General features: G+C 37.1%; 2 protein-coding genes and 2 long non-coding RNA genes across 5 annotated transcripts; 3 read left to right on the forward strand and 1 right to left on the reverse strand.

Moving 5' to 3' along the window:
- Nucleotides 1–44: 44 nt before the first annotated feature.
- On the forward strand, nt 45–1,320 carry LOC126602732 (F-box protein At5g49610-like). The gene is made up of 2 exons (XM_050269621.1): nt 45–1,224; nt 1,313–1,320. Exons 1-2 carry the CDS (start codon nt 45–47, stop codon nt 1,318–1,320), a joined length of 1,188 nt encoding a protein of 395 aa, XP_050125578.1.
- A 7,179-nt stretch (nt 1,321–8,499) lies between these two features.
- LOC126602733 (putative F-box protein At2g16220) lies at nt 8,500–9,714 on the forward strand. The gene has a single exon (XM_050269622.1). The coding sequence runs from the start codon at nt 8,500–8,502 to the stop codon at nt 9,712–9,714; it is 1,215 nt and encodes a 404-aa protein (XP_050125579.1).
- A 982-nt stretch (nt 9,715–10,696) lies between these two features.
- LOC126601458 (uncharacterized) lies at nt 10,697–13,818 on the forward strand. Its single transcript, XR_007615745.1, has 5 exons — nt 10,697–10,783; nt 10,876–10,993; nt 11,214–11,289; nt 13,268–13,370; nt 13,520–13,818. It is a non-coding gene; the product is annotated as an uncharacterized LOC126601458 (long non-coding RNA).
- Nucleotides 11,459–12,713, reverse strand: LOC126601457 (uncharacterized). Of its 2 annotated transcripts, none has more exons than XR_007615744.1 (2): nt 12,125–12,713; nt 11,459–11,910 (listed from the first exon to the last, which is right to left on the reverse strand). It is a non-coding gene; the product is annotated as an uncharacterized LOC126601457 (long non-coding RNA). The 2 variants fall into 2 exon arrangements; XR_007615743.1 differs by having other exon boundaries at nt 11,459–11,953.
- Nucleotides 13,819–17,030: the final 3,212 nt, after the last annotated feature.

A 17,030-nucleotide genomic window follows, 5' to 3' on the forward strand; every position in this document is an offset into this window, starting at 1 on the left:
ATCTTGTCTACTGCATTGTGCTAACTAACAACACATCACACGCAATGGATAAGATGGACGCCAAAAATATCAGTAGAGAACCCGAACCCGAACCCGAATCCGAATCCAAATCCCATTCAGTCGATTTAATGGCCTCGTCATCACTACCATCCCTTCCTTCAGAAATATGGTTTGATCAGATTCTAACACGAACATCGCTCGAAAGTCTAGGCCGGTGTAGGCTGGTTTCAAAGGAGTGGAATCACATCACGTATGACTCAAGGTTCTGGCAATTTCTTTGCGAGAGAAGTAGCACAGTTTCGGGGTTTCTAGTCGAGAATCGGGTCAAATATGGGAAAACTTTACAAACGTTCGTGTCTGTTGATAATAAGGCAAACAAAAATTTGACACACTCAGTTATGGACTTCATGCCTGTCCCAGTGCGCATTGAAGCTGTGAGTCGTCAAGGTCTAGTGTTTTGTATGAGCGAAAATAATTACCAACTTTTTGTCTGCAAACCTACCACTAGACAATGGGAAAAGTTACCGAATCCAAAGAACAGGTATTTCACTTCGACGACTGCCATAGTTGTGTTAAGTTCAAAGCCTCTAAGGTACAAGATTATTCAGATTTCAAGAGCCCAGTATCCCTTCTCCAAGGCCAAGTCAACACAGTACTTCAAGTGGAGATTTGAGGTGTTTGATTCAAACACTTGGGCGTGGAGGCAGTTGAAGGATGTAAGCTTACCTTATTCTATTTGTTTATACGGCTTTAACCGGCGCTACATATCAGTATGTGGTGGATTCTATTGGCGATTAGCGGACAACAAAATATTTGCTTTTCATTATGAAGATGATAAAGAGAGTTGGGAACGATTTGATTTACCACAGCCGGTGAGGGATTGTGAGGGTTTAAGTTACAATCGACTTGTGGAGTACCAAGGCCGGCTTGGATTGATTTCAATCTATAGGGAGTCCATGGACCTGTGGGTTATGGAAGATCATGAAAAAAAAGTATGGAGAAAGATACGGAGATTGAGCATGGAAGGGCTTAAAGAAGTGGAGGGCTATTGTCCTCCCCCTGTTGCATTTTGCAGCAGTGATATTGCACTTCTGAAAGGGCACGAAAAACTCATATTTTACAATTTTCGAGATTCTAGTTCTAATGTAGTGAGATTAGGGTTTGATCCTAGTGAAGTTTTCAAACTGCAATCGGATTCTGAGAGAGTTCATTTGAGGGGTACCTGTACGTAGATGGAGCTGGCAAGATTTTAGTTTCATCTTCTTTATATTTACATTTAGTTTGTTTTGTTATTTGTGTTGTTATTTCATAGGTTTATAAACTTCTTGTTGAATGCTTTATCAATAGAACTTTGTTGTCAATGTTAATTTTGTTCATAATTTTTACTTACACACACTAAGCCCCTGAAAGCCTAATCTCAAAGAGAAATTAATATAGAAATTGAGATTCTTTGTAAAGATTGATTTTCATTGATTGAATAATTATGATAGTACAAGAAGATATATATAGCCACAAGCTTATTACACTAGTACCTTTAACTTCTACAACTAATTAAAAATTACCACAACTAACTGTTTACTATTATAACAAACTAGTGGCTGGTTTGGATGATTTAGCGTCTGTCTTAATACACCCCCTCAAGCTGAGCTTGGGATCAACTGTTGAACCAAGAGGAAGCTTGGACTTGAGATAGCTAAATCGACCTTTAGATAGAGATTTAGTATGAATGTCAACCAATCGATCTTGACTGTAAACAAATTGAACTTTGATGAGATGAGCCAATATCAACTCCCTGATATAATGGTAGTCGATTTCAACATGTTTGGTTTTGGCATGAAACACCGGATTGGAAGCAAGAGAGATGGCTGAAATGTTGTCACACCATAGGGTAGGAACCTGAGAGAGTGGGAAACCAATGTCACGATTTTTTTTGCAGATCCAAGTACGTTCAGCAGCTGTGTGTGTTAGAGAACGATATTAAGCTTCAGTGAATGATTGTGTAACAGTGGATTGTTGCTTGGCACTCCAACTGATAAGATTGGATCCCAAAAAGACACAATAACCATTGGTGGAACATAGATCAAAGGTACATCTGGCCCAGTCAGTATCAAAAAAGGCAGTCAGTTTGGTAGCGCCCTTTTTAAACCAAAGTCCTTCAGAAACAGCGCCTTTGATATATTGAAGAACCTTTTTTGCAGCCTGCATGAACTGGCAGATTTGATTAACTACAAAGGAAAGATCTAGGCGTGTCCATTTTAAATATTGTAAACCACCAACAATGGACCTATACTTGGTTGGATTGGATAGAAGTGGGCATGTGTGATCAAGTTTCTGAGAGCCAAGTGGAGTACAACAAGGCTTGGCACCATCCATATTGGTTTATCTAAGAAGATCCAGTAAGTACTTAGTTTGATGAAGGAAGATGCCTGTAGAAGACCATTGAACTTATAATCCCAAAAAGTAGTGCAATGGACCCAAATCTTTGATTGGAAAAATAACACTAAGCTTGTGGATGAACAGAGTGCATAAAGAAGGATTAGGGCCAGTTATGACTAAGATGTCATCAATATAGACTAGTACCATGACTAGAGATGGACCTTTGAAAACAAACAATGGGGCATCTGAGGAAGACTGCACAAATCCAAATTGAAGAAAAGCTTGAAAAAGTTTGTCAAACCAAGCTCGTGGTGCCTGTTTAAGACCATATAGAGATTTCCTTAATTTGCAGACATGATTTGGTATACTGGGATCAGTGAAACCCGGAGGCTGCTACATATACACATCTTCTTTTAAATCCCCATGAAGAAAAGCATTACTTAGGTCTAATTGGTTTAAAAACCAATTAAACTGCACTGCAAGTGATAAAAGTACTATAATGGTGACTAGTTTAGAAACAGGACTAAAAGTCTCTTGAAAATTAATGCCTTCTTGCTGGTGATAACCCTTTGTTACCAAACAAGCTTTAAATCTCTCAACAGTACCATCTGGCTTTTTCTTTATTCTGAAGACCCACTTGCAACCAACAACATTTTAGGAAGAAAATGTAGGAACTAAGGTCCAAGTACCTGTTGATTGCAAGGCATTAAATTCATCTTACATGGCAGATCTCCAGTTAGCATGTTTAGATGCTTGCAAGTATGTAGTTGGTACAAAATCAATGTCTAATGGAAGTGGATGCTTGGTAGCTACATACACTTTGGGCTTATGTATTCCAGCTTTGGAACGAGTGATCATGGGATGAGTATTACCAAGAGCATTGTTATAGATGTGTCATTTGAAGAAAGTGGTGTTGTGATGGTCACAGAACCTGAATGTGGTACAGAACTTGTAGAATCAGAACTTTGAGTATTCTCAATAAGAGAAATTGAAGAGATAGACCCAAAATTTGATCTCAAAATGGGAACAGAAAACTAAAGATCCATGGTAGATGAAGCTAATTCTGGAAATGAAGTAGTGCCTTTAGTAAAGGATTGAAAAGGATATGTAGTTTCATCAAACTGCACATGGCTTGAAATATAAATTATGTTAGTTATTGGGTCAAGACATTTATAACCCTTGTGTTGTAAACTATACCCAAAAAGGCACAGCTTTTGCTCTTTGCATACAACTTTGAATGAATATATGGCTTGAGCCATGGGAAACAACTGCATCCAAAGACTTTGAGTCTAGAATAGTTTGGTGGCTTGTGAAAAAGCAATTATCAAGGAGACTTAGATATCCGAGAGATTGGCAACCTGTTAATGAGATATACAGCAGTAGAGAAAGCCTCCACCCAATAGAGATGTGGAACATTAGAAGCAATAAGTAAGGTTCTGGCAGTCTCCACAAGGTGTCTATGCTTGCTTGCAGCACAACTATTATGTTCAAGAATGTGTGGACAAATTAATTGATGAAGAATACCATGATTATGAAGAAAAGACTTGAACATAGTACCAATGAATTCACCCTCTGAATTTGAACGCACAATCTTGATTTTATTTCCAAGTAAATTTTCTACTTAATGTTTAAATACAACAAAAGTAGAATAGGCATTAGACTTTGCCTTTAATGGAAATAGCCAACTATATCGACTGTAATCATCAACTAACAAGTAGTATTTGAAACCACCAGGTGAAGTAATGGAGGCAGGACCCCAAAGATCACAATGAAACAATTGTACGCTGTGAGTAGTTGTAGAGCTAGCAGATCCAAATGGAAGCTTATGGTTTTTAGCTAGAGCATAATCGGGACAAAAAAAATTCAACAGTAGCCTTGCCTTGCATTGCAAGTTTATTGCTGAAAATAACCTTTTAAAAGAGAGAAAAAGATGGATGACCCAATCTTCGATGCCAAACTTTCACAAGAGCTTTGACACTTATTAGAGCTGATGGTGATGAAGTAGTGTGGTGACTGGATCCTTGAAGTGGATAAAATCCATCTTTAACTCGTCCTCGCAAAAGCGTCTTCCCCGAAACACGATCCTTTACAGTGGATCCATTAGGGTTAAGTGTCAAAGAACAATTATTGTCTTTGAGAAATTGATAAGCGGACAATAACTCGTGTTTCATACGAGGGACATGCAATACATTGCTCAACTTAAAAGGAGTACGAGATGTATTTAAAGAAGAGGAATCAATATTATGGATAGACAGACCTTTACCATCTCCTATGTAAACTTTGTCTTCACCAGTGTAGGGAGATGAGACTAAGAGATTGGCAATGTCATTTGTGATATGTGAGGTAGCTTTAGAGTCCAGTAACCAAGATGAAGAGGGTTTGGATGAGTAATGAGCACACAAAGCATCAAGTTTGGCTGGTGGTACCTTTCCAGATATCTTAGGATTCATCCTATTAAAGCAGTCAATGGTTTCGTGGCTAGTAGAACCACAAATTTGACATGTATTCTTGCTATCAGATGAAGATGAAGAACCTTGATAGTTAGACCTGGAGCCTTGATAAGTAGAACGATTCTGATTTCCATGATAATGCCCATTGAAATTGACACAATTGGTACTGTAATTGTGATTCCCTCTGTTGAAATTGCAATTATGTCTCCCTTGATTACAATTATAATGAAAGGAAGACTGAAGTGGCTGATTGCACGCAACAAAAGCTTGTGGAGGAGGCGTTGGCAATAATGGTGCCTGAGACTGAACAGAAAAGGCCTGGAATGGCTTAGTGACAGAGGAAGAAGTTGTTTGCTTGCGATAAGCCTTGGAAATTTCTTTGGTGAGCAACAGACCATGCAATTCCTCAAGAGAAATAGAAGACAATCGAAGCATGATTAAGTCAATAAACGACTCGAATTCATCAAGTAAATCATGAAGTGTTGCTGCAATTAGGTCATGATCTGAAATGGTTGCACCAGCAGCTGTAAGAGAATCCGAAATTTCCTTAATTTGTTGAAAATATTTCGAGATTGATTGAGAGCCTTTCTGAATTGATTGAAGACGAGAACGGAGTTGATTGATATAAGCATTAGAGACTCCACCAAAACATTGTTCAAGTTTCTGACATAGTTCTCGAGATGTGGATACAGCGACCGTGAAAGGAATTAGGTTTTCAAAGAGCGTCGAATTCTGCCATTCAAAAGATTTTGATCTTTTTCAAACCAGCGCTCAAAAGCTGGATTTAGAGATCGATCAGGGAGAAGTGGAGCAAGACATGGCTCGATGCCATCAATAAGGCCAAGAAGCTTGTATCTGCGCATGATTGGAGCAAACAACGCACGCCATGGTAGATAATTGTTGCGCTTAAGTTTGATTGGCACCATGCTGCCGATATTCTGGATCGTAAGAGACATATATGAATTCTAAGGTTGAGAATTTCCAGAGGAATTAGGGTTTGGTAATGGCGGTGAGTTCATCGGAGATGATGGTTCAGAGGGGGAGGCCATGACATACAAAGGCAATATTCGAGATAAGAGAAGAATAATCACGAATCGAAGACAAAAACCGATCGAGAAATGAAGAAATCGATCAAGAACTTGAAGCGGTAAGCGGAAGAGGATCAACGCCTTGAGGCAGATAGCGTGATACCATATAGAAACTGAGATTCTCTTTGTAAAGATTGATTTTCATTAATTGAATAATTATGACATTACAAGAAGATATATATAGCCACAAGCTTATTACACTAGTACCATTAACTTCTACAACTAATTACACAATTACCACAACTAACTGTTTACTGTTATAACAAAGTAGTGGCTGGTTTGGATGATTTAGCATCTGTCTTAATGATTAAGGGTTTTAAGCCAGAGCTCTTCAGGTGACAATGGAAACTAAGCATCATATGGTATCATTCTAATTTTACAACTCTCTTGCGCAGAGGCAAATGCTACAACAAAGAAATGTGAAATATTTCAAATATGATATCATTATTTAGTAGAAAAATTCTAAAAAGCTTAACAAATTAACATTCTAACAACTGAATCCAGTTCTCACGGTGCTCACAGATCGGCTGGCCTGCCAGCAGTAGTCGGAATTCTCCCGTTCCCTGGTCAAATAATTATTTCATTGATTGGAGATTGTAGTCCAAACCCCAACCGGAATTAAACCAAAAGCTTGAAGTAAAACCAAAAGCCAAAAGCTAAGTTTTCCTATCTGGCTAGGGCAAAACCAAAAGTTTGAAGTAAAAGAAACTTAATAAGGAAAGGATTAATTCCTTTCCACTCGAGGATTTATCTATATAAGAGAATAAAATCAGAGGAAGAAGGCTATAGAAGGCTAATTTTTTCAAAGATTTCAGTGTATTGAATCTCCTTATAAATATAAAGGATTAAGTAACTTAAACCCCCCAACTTTTAGCGTCATTTCAAATTGATCTCAATCTTTTTAAACATTAAAAAAAAGTGCCCAACCTATTAAAAATGTCACATCCGTTAAACCCCAATTAATTTTTCCATTAAATGTACATGTGACAACAATAGGTCCCACTTTTTAGTTTATATGAACACTAAAGTAATAATAAAAGTAACTTCTAAAAAGACATGAAGAGTGAAAATTAAATAAACAAATTCACAAATAAAATGGAAAACAAATATGAAGATTGGAAAATATCAAGCCCCCGCCACCTCCAAGCTCAACCTATGACCACCAAAACCCCATCACAACCTTTATATTCAAAACCCACCAACTAGGGCCACTTAGTACTACGGTTCAATGATATTCTTTTTCACTTGTAAGTGAGAGGTTTAGGTTCGACTCTCGCTAAAGGTGAATTTGAACCACATGATTGCTAGCACATTGTAAGGCCAAGCCCACCCCCTCCCCATTAGTGTATATAATTTCGTTTGTTCAAAAAAAAAAAAAAATCCACCAACTGGTATGTCATGTTCAACATTAATATTAGTTGCCTCAAAATCTAAACTTCAAACATAGATTATATAATATGGAACCTATTGATCAAACGGGAATTCAATAATTGAAAATGGACCCAAATTGAAATTACATCAGGAGGGCAATTTTCTAAAGAAGAGGGTTAAGAATTCAAATAGAGTTTCAAGGAGCTTGTTTCTACTCATGTGATTTCCTCATTTGTCGATTATCGGCTCATAAAGTTTCTAGTTCTTCTTTGTAAGTGGTGAAGATGGTGGTGGCTGCATCCTAGCAGTCCATACCATGTCAGCAACCTTCATGACCTTTTCCTCGATGTTGGCGGCTTGAGTTGTAGGGTGGAGTTGGTATTGTGCATTGAGTTTGGAGGTGATGGCTTGATGGGGTGGTGGTGAACATTAGTTGGTAGAGATCATGCTTCCATGACCTTCTAATGATTTTGAAGACAAAGTAAGCCTTAGTTAATTTAAATGAAATTTAACTGGGGCTTAACAAATGTGACATTTTCATCAGGTTAGATACTTGTTTGGAATGTTTAAAAAGGTTGAGACCAATTTGGAATAACACTAAAAGGTTGAGGGATTCTAGGTATTTAATCCAAAAATATATAAGAGGATTAATTTTTAACTAGACTTTTGAAGTCTTTTTACATAAGGTAAATTTAGTATTAAAATTTTTGTTAAAAACTGGGTGAGGAAATAAAACTATATAGTGGGCATATCGCACTCTTCTTTTATTCCCAAATCTATGCACAAAAAGTACTCCTTTCAAGTTTTCAATTTCAACTATGAAAGACGGCTTCCGCCGCTTTGTAGTGATAAAGAGCGGGGTGAGTAAATCAATTTGAATTGAAATTTACTTGAAATTTCTACATTATGGTATATAGTCAAATAAGTCATAGCACCACTGGAGATTCTAGTTCAAAACCGATCTGCATAGGGACTCGATGAAGCAATTATTAGTCCAACGTTAATTAATACAGCCATGGGAAGCTTGAAATACAAGAAACCTAATACGGATGGGATATGATTAATTGGTCTCCAAGATTCCTCTAGTGCATCGTGCTATTTAAACCTCTTTACCTCATAATGTGAAAGGAAAAAAAACCTCGAAGGTATCCTGAGTTCGTATCTCCGAAGAATATCCCATTGTATTTGGTATCGTCTTTCTTTAACGAGCTCTAATGGCTTCACCACCATCTCTTCCTTCTGAAATATTGTTTGATCAGATTTTAACGCGAATCAAATCACTCTATAGTCTAGGCCGTTGTAGGCTGGTTTCGAAGGACTGGAATCACATCACATATGACTCATGGTTCTGGCATTTGTTTTGTAAGAGGAGCGGCACAGTTTCTGGGCTTTTAATTCCGAACAAATATTCATCAACCTTGGCGTCTATTGATAGTAAGTCCAACAAGACTTTGATACTTTCATCGCTACTAAACTTCTTGCCTGTTCCTGTCAAGATCAAAGCTGTCAGTAGTACTCATGGCCTAGTGTTTTGCGTGAGCCAAAACCCTAGACCCTCCTCCGTGGCACCTGATTATTTTGTGTGCAAGCCGACTACTCTACAATATGAGATATTACCCAATCCAAAAACTAGGTACTTTAACAGAATAACTGCTATGGTTGTGTTGAGCTCGAAACCCTTAAGGTACAAGATTATTCGGTTCTCAGATCCCAAAACTCCAATCTCCGTCTACAAGCCTCATCATAAACTAAAAAGCTACAACAACCTAATGTGCGAGGTGTTTGATTCAAACACTTGGGCATGGAAGAAACTGAAGGATGTTACTAGTTTACCCTATTGTGTTTTCTTCGGTTTTCACCGGCCTTGTGTAACAGCATGCGGCGCGTGCTACTGGCTTCTAACAAACAACCAAGTATTCGCTTTTTATTACGGAGATAACGAAGATAGATGGGAAATATTTGATTTACCGCAGCCGGTACGTGATAGTGACTGTTTCAATTTTAACCGAATCGTGGAGTACCAAGGTCATCTTGGTTTGATTTATTTTGATAGAAGAGAGACGTTCATGAAGTTATGGGTAATGGAAGATCATGATAAAAAAGTATGGAGCAAGAGACAAGCATTGAACATTGATCTTGAAGTTCTTGAAGATTTGGAGGGCTATTGTGCTCCTTTTCCTGAAGCACTTTACAACAGTGATATTGCACTGATGAAAGGGTTCTACAAAGTTATCTTTTACAACTTTCAGGATTCTAGCTGTAAGGTGGCTCGGCTACGGGATCAACCTTATGAGATTTTCAAGCTGCAGTCGGATTTTGAGAAAGTTAATTTGAGGGGTCCGGGGAGATGGCAAGACTTTAGTTTCATCTTCTTCTTGTTTGCTTTTGCTCTGTTTAGTTATGGTTTATGTTTTGTGTTAGGTTTATAAGTACTACCCTTGTATTTTAGTTAATTAATTTCTTCTCATTGGATCTTTTTTGTTTTTTTTTTGGTTTTTGTTGTTGTACACAAAGACATGTCATCTGTAAAAAGGTCTACAAAATTGGAATTGGATCCCATCCGGATCCATATTGTGGGGATCCTAGGGATCCTTACATCTTAGTCATTCATCGTATATGGTACGGTTAGAAATCATTTAACCTTTTTTATTTAAAATTAAACATAAATAGTACCTGACGAAAATTGATCGCATGATATACAATGAATGACAAGAATGTGAGGATCCCTAGAATCCCCACAAAGAGGATTCAGAGAGGATCCTCGTCCTACAAAATTATCATTGTTATTCATTTCCATTTCTACCTAGGACTTGTTTCTTTGGCCCCAAGCTTCCAACATCAAGTCAAACGCAAAAACCAATAAAAAATTTGGGCATGTTACTCAGTGCAATGAGAAATAAAAAGTGAAATCGGAAGCTTAGAGTACAAGAAATCCTATTGTTGTGCCGTAAAGGGGGCGATTCAAATGTCGATATTTTTTAAAGAAATACAACTAGCTAATCGATAAATTGTGTTAATCAAAACCACATCACGTTTAATAAGTTCAACACCCCCAAATAATGTTATCACCACCATCTCTTCCTTTAGAATTATGGTTTGATCATATTCTAACACAAAACAACACCAGACCAATATCTTGATTAGTTATACATGACCTCAATTTAATGAATTCTTTTTAAAGAAAACTAATGATAAGAACTCAAAAATTTTGGATTTTAAGCAAAAATCAAGTAATAAACCCAACACTAAACTAATCCAATTAAAATGGCCCAAACAATGAATTTTCAATTTTACCCCTAACTGCAAGCCTTTGTCTGTTTAGGTGCTATCCTCGGTCTCCCCCATTTCTTCCTGACATTAGAAACCTTCCGTTTTTTCTTTCCAATTTCACAATGCAGCTTTGTCACTAAGCAAAAACCACATACCCGACTCCCCAACTTAATTTTGAGGCGTCTACATCTCCGTCAAAATCATAAGCGATCTCCGACATGCAAAACTGTATGATTTTGTCCATCTGCTTCCTTTATTTTTCTTGTTCAATATCAGGACTAAACGAGAAAGACTTGGAATTCCTTACGCTTGTGGTTCAGGTTCCAATAGGAGATGATGATGACGAAAAAGAGAGAGAGAGAGAGATGCAACCACCTAGCACAAACCCGAAGGGAAAACATGGTTGAAATCTCGAGATAATCAGATCCAAAAACAAAGGTACAAAACCAAGCCATGGCCTCCAAAACCTCAAATCCTTCATCTCCTTCCATCTTTCTCTCGTATCCCCAACATAATTGTGCCCCCCTACCCTTTTGATTAATTTTGACGCTCCCTTCCCTTGATTGATTGATCTCAACCAATCAATTCTTGAATTACCAATATGTGCGTGTGCGTGTATATATATGTTGTGATTATTTTCTTGTTTGAAATTTTGCAGAGAAAGAGCCCAAGTGGGAGATTTTCCATGGCAGAAAGCTTCGGCGCATGCCCTCATGAAGAATCTAAGGCTCATGGTCTGTTTGTTTGTGTTTGTGTTTATTTTTTGAGGCTGGTTACTGCTTACTGTTTAGTTTATGAGAAAATATTTTGGTTGTGTGACCTTTTTTGCATGTTTGATTATTCAACTAGGGGTGGGCACGGGCCGGACCAGGCCGAAAATTGAAGGGACAGGACCGGACCTGCTTGAAAATACCACGGGCCGGGCCCAGGCGGATTTTATTATTTTAAAACTTAGAATCGGACCTAACCCGGCCCGTATAAAACGGGCTGGTTCCTACGGGTACAAACTTTTTTTTCCCCTAATTTTCATTATCCAGATTCTTCCCAGTATCCACCATCGCCAAATCCAACACCTATAACCCATTCGTGACCTTTTTGGAGGGCAAAACCCTAACCATAACATTCACAACCCCCGAGATCCCCACCACTTCCATCAAGCATCTCCTATACAAAATCTTCAAATACAATTTCGAATTCATCAAAAAATAAAATAAAATTGAATCCCTATGAGAACCAGAGACGTCGTCTTCCTCACGGATCGAACCAGAGACGTTGTCTTCAAGCATTTCTCGCTGATCCTGACACACAAATCGAACTAGATACGTCGTCTTCCTCACGGATCCAATACCTCCACCCTTACCATTACAAATTACATCAAATCAAAACAAAATCAGAAACCTGCAAAATTCCTAAATCAGAAACCTTAAATTCCACTGATCATGCTTTGCAAACCCAAAACAAAAAAATTGAAAATTTAGAGAATATAAATACAAAATTTAATTCAATCAACCCACGACGGTTTAGGAAATTCATAGAGGGAGGGAGAGAGGAAGAGAGATAGAGACTTACGACATTGTCGACGACTGCTATACGAGTTGAGCGGGGGCGAGGCCATGGAAGCCCGCGCGACAATGTGGTTAGAGCAAGGGTGGGGTGTTAGATAGATCGAGGGAGGAGAGTCGGAGTGGTGTCAGAGAGATCGAGGGTGAGGGGAGACGGCGATGACGATGGTGATGGTGGCTGGCTCGGAGTGGTGTCAGAGAGATCGAGGGTGAGGGGAGACGACGAGGACGATGGTGATGGTGGCTGGCTCGGAATGGTGTCAAAGAGATCGAGGGTGGGGTGAATTTGACAGTTGAGTGAATGGGTGGGTAGAGAGATAGACTAATAGAGGGTTATTCATTTAGATGGGCAATGAACGGTCCGGGTCGGAGGCCCGTTTTCTCCAATTTTTAAAACCGGCCCTCCCCGTCCCTTTTTGTATTTATAATTTTTGGATCCGTCCCGTGCCCGCCCCGAACCGTAGGGATCCGCCCCGACCCGCGGGTCCCGGACCCGATTGCCCACCTGTATCTTCAACCCTTCAAGAATTGAAGGCTGGTTTCACATCCGCACCCTTTTCACTTATTACTTTTACTAATAAGTGACTTTTTTGATTGGTTTGGGTATCATCTTTTTACCACTCTTTACTTTTAAAATCTTCTTCCTTTTTTTGATTGGTTTGGGTATCATCTTTTTACCACTCTTTACTTTTAAAATCTTCTTCCTTTTCTTCTTCTATAGACTAGTGCAGTGCTTTCTTTAATTCTCGTAATTAAATGACCCAAGGTTGAAAGCAATTGAACTAAACTTTTTCGTGCCTTTGTTTTTTAACCTTATTTGATATATACTTCATTTAATTAGTAGCAAACAAAATAGTCTGCTGGTAAACCATTAAAATTTTGAAGGTTATTTGCCAATGGAAATTGGTTCCCATGAAAAGTGCTCTGCACTCAGAACAGTAATTGGTTTTGGAGGTGTAACTAGAGACTAAAAACTTGAACGATTATAACCTGATTTGTTAAGCGTATTTCCTTACATCAACTTTTTTTTTTATATAGTATTTTCTATGTTACCTTTTTATACAATGGCGTATGGACCTTTCGTAAAACTGACTAGGACAGAAAATCAAGTATTGAAATCTATTGAAAAACAAATGTTGTATTTTTCCAGTGCAGGGTAAATGGAAGAACACTAATAGATGGAACACTATTTTGGATCCTTTAAATGGGGAGCCATTACTTAAAGTTTGCAAGTTGATGAAATAAGAATTAAGGTATGCTTGCAGGTTGTATAATACAAGTATCCTTTTCGTTTTTTTTTTTTTTTTTTTTTAACAAATATATCATTTCCTTTGTAGAATGCATATATATTAAGCAATTGAGCACCCATCTTGGTTAATAAAAGTATCTTGTTCTATGTCAGTGTATGTGTACCGTAACGAATGTTTTTGGATTGCTGGATTGCTATTGCAGCCATTTGTAGAGAGCTTGTCCAAGTGCCCATGGTCTTCACTATCCGTTCAAAGCACCAGAGATGTTTGTGTTTATTACCATTCTATTTCTATGTCCTCATTTATCTTTAGGCATCATTTGTTCTCTAGATTACTCGCATAGAATCATGTAATGGTAGAGGACTGCAAGATTTTCATTAACTCTTCTCTTTTGAAGAACTCGACAGTGATATTTTGCAACAATATAAATTAGGGAAACTCTTCACCCAAACATTTTTCGTTGTTCCATCTGCAACAATGAAAATAGTTAAGACACTATTTTTTGAACTACAACAAAATAATGCACACTATTTCTGGAACTATAGCAAATAAACTTATACTATTTATGAAATGAATAAAAAAAAAACCACAATGTGTCTAGAAGGTAACAAAATAAACACTACTTATGAAACTATAGCAAAATAACTAACACTATTTTTGAAAGTGAACCAAAATAACCCATACTATTTCTAGAACTACAGCAAAATAACCAGCACTATTTTTGAACCAAAATAACTCATACTGTTTCTAGAACTACAACAAAAAAACTCACACTATTTATGAAACAGAACTAAAATAACTCATACTGTTTATGAAAGAGAGCAAAATAAACACTATTTCTTAAACTATAACAAAACCACTATTTCTTGAATTACAACAAACTAACCTATATTATTTCTGAAAGTGAACCAAAATAGCCTAAATTATTTCTGGAAGGCTAAATCGCCAAAATGGTCCCTGAGATTTGCATAACTCATCACTTTGGTCCTTGAGATTCTAATTCGATAAAAGTGGTCCCTGAGATTGTCCACCATCCATCATTTTAGTCCTTCTGTTAAAAACTCCATTAAGTATCCTGGAGCTCTTAGCCGAAAGTTTGGGCAATTTTCAAAGCTTCGTAACTCAATCGTTTCTTAACCAAATTCGACCCATAATATATCAAAATGAAGATAGAAAAGTGTAGAATAAGATTATATATATTTTGAAGCCAATGGTTGCCGAAGATAGCCAGAAAATAGCCTCAAAGTTGACTAGTCCGAGTGAAAACTTGAAAACTTGCCGGAAACTAGGCAAACTTTAAACGTTCATAACTTCTTCAATACTCAACGAAATCAAGTGATTCAAAAACGAAATCATACTTCTCGACGAGACAAAGAGAATGGTACCTTTTCTGGCTGTTAACTCACCATGGTTTGTCCGGAAAACTGCTCGAAAGTGCTTGTCTTAGTCTCGAGTTAACCACTTTCGAGCCGTTTTCCTCCCAAACCACGGCGATTTAGCAATCGAAAAAAGGTACTATTCTCTTTGTCTCATCAAGAAGTATGATTTTTTCTTTTGAATCACTTAATTTAGTTGAGTATTGAAGAAGTTATGAAAGTTTAAAGTTTACCCAGTTTCCGGCGAGTTTTCCAGTTTTTGCTCGGACCAGTCAACTTTGAGGCTATTTTCTGGCCATCTCTAGAAACTATTGGGTTTCAAAATAGGTATAATCTTATCCTACACTTTCCTATCTTCATTTTGATATATTATGGGTCGAAATTGGTTAAGAAACGATTGAGTTACGAAGCTTTGAAAATTGCCCAAACTTCTGGCCAAAAGCTCCGGGACACTTAACGGAGTTTTTAACGGAATGACCAAAATGATGGATGGTGGACAATCTCAGGGACCACTTTTATCGATTTGGAATCTCAGGGACCAAAGTGATGAGTTATGCAAATCTCAGGTACCATTTTGGCGATTTACCCTTTATGGAATTACAGTATAATCACCCACATTATTTCTGAAAGTGAACAAAAATAACGCAGATTATTTCTAGAACTACAACAGAATAACCCACATTATTTCTAGATCTACATCATAGTAACTCACGCTATTTCTAAAAGTGAACCAAAATAACCCACACTATTTCTGAAACTACATCATAATAACCCACATTATTTCTAGAATTACAGCATAATAACCCACACTATTTTTGAAAGTGAACCAAAATAACCCACACTATTTCTAGAACTACATCATTATACCCATACTATTTCTAGAACTACAGTATAATAACCCACATTATTTATGAAACAAAATAAACACTATTTATGGAACTAGAATAAAATAACTCACACTAATTCTGAATTTGAACAAAAAATTAATGCACACTATTGCTGCAATTATTGCAAAATTATGCACTACTTATGAAACTGAAGAAAACAAACACTACTTCTCATGGTTCTAAAAGACGCTAGGTGCTAGTCCGGTGACGGACTGAGGCCTAGCACATCGGCTGAGTCTAGGCGGGCCAGACGGATGTAAGTAAATTTATTATTTATCTTTAGTACTTTGATGAATTTGATAGAATGAGATGAAAGTTTAAATAATTACAATTTCATGGTCCATTTCTCTGAATATATGACAAAGTCACTGACCAACCCCTAGTCGTCAGAAAAGTTACTAATATATAGTTGCAATCATGTAACTATTTTAAAATATAGTACTATTTATAAAATGATTTTAGTTGACTTTTCCATTAGTACCTAAACTAAAAATATTGTTTGAATTTTCTCAAAAAAAAAGAAGAAAAAACTAAAAATATGGTATTACAGTTTGCACCCTTAAGTTTGGGTTGGAAACCCGTACATCATATTTAAAACATTGCAATGTTGTACACGAAGTTGTGAATTTAATTGCAATGTCATACATCTTTTAGATATTCTGTTACATAAACCGTTAAGTGACAATGTGGTTAATATAGATTATTTGTATCCCGAAAATTTCTTAACCACCTCCAGGATCATTGTCTTATCAGTCAATAGTCAAGACCGCACATGCAAATCTTTAAACCCACAAACTAAAAATGAAACTGGAATATTTTCAATGAAAGTGGTTCCTACATAAAACATTTTTTTGCAAATTCTAAGTGGCAAACAAAATTAAGGTGGAGATTGGTCAACAAAAGAATTTGAACAACCAAATTCAAATAATAATAATAATAATAATAATAATAATAATAATAAAAGAAAGTCGGAATTAATGGGTTTCTCGGAAAAGGATCCTTGTCAGATCCTTTTCCCTAGGAATTCTTGATCGTGACCTTTCATCGTACATCGTGTGGTCAGAAATCATTTCAAAATTTAAAATTAAATATAAATAGTACCTAACGAAAACTGACCGCACAATGTACATTGAACGATCACGATCACAGGATCCCTAGGATCTCCAGGAAAAGGATCCATCGAGGATCCTTTTTCAGGTTTCTCAAGCCTATGAAAAAGATGTCCCTTCCAGGAGCGGGGGGAAGAAGAAAACAAGGAAAAAAAAAGAAAGAGAGTCAACGAAAATAAATAAATAAACAGAAAGAGAGAAGGAACTGGTTGACAAAATGACATATTTGTAAATAAAGAGAAGTTTATTATAACGAAATTAGCTGACAGAATGAGGTTTTTGTTAGAGGTA

Source organism: Malus sylvestris, chromosome 15 (genome assembly GCF_916048215.2).
Source record: "Malus sylvestris chromosome 15, drMalSylv7.2, whole genome shotgun sequence".
Classification (NCBI taxonomy): domain Eukaryota; kingdom Viridiplantae; phylum Streptophyta; class Magnoliopsida; order Rosales; family Rosaceae; genus Malus; species Malus sylvestris.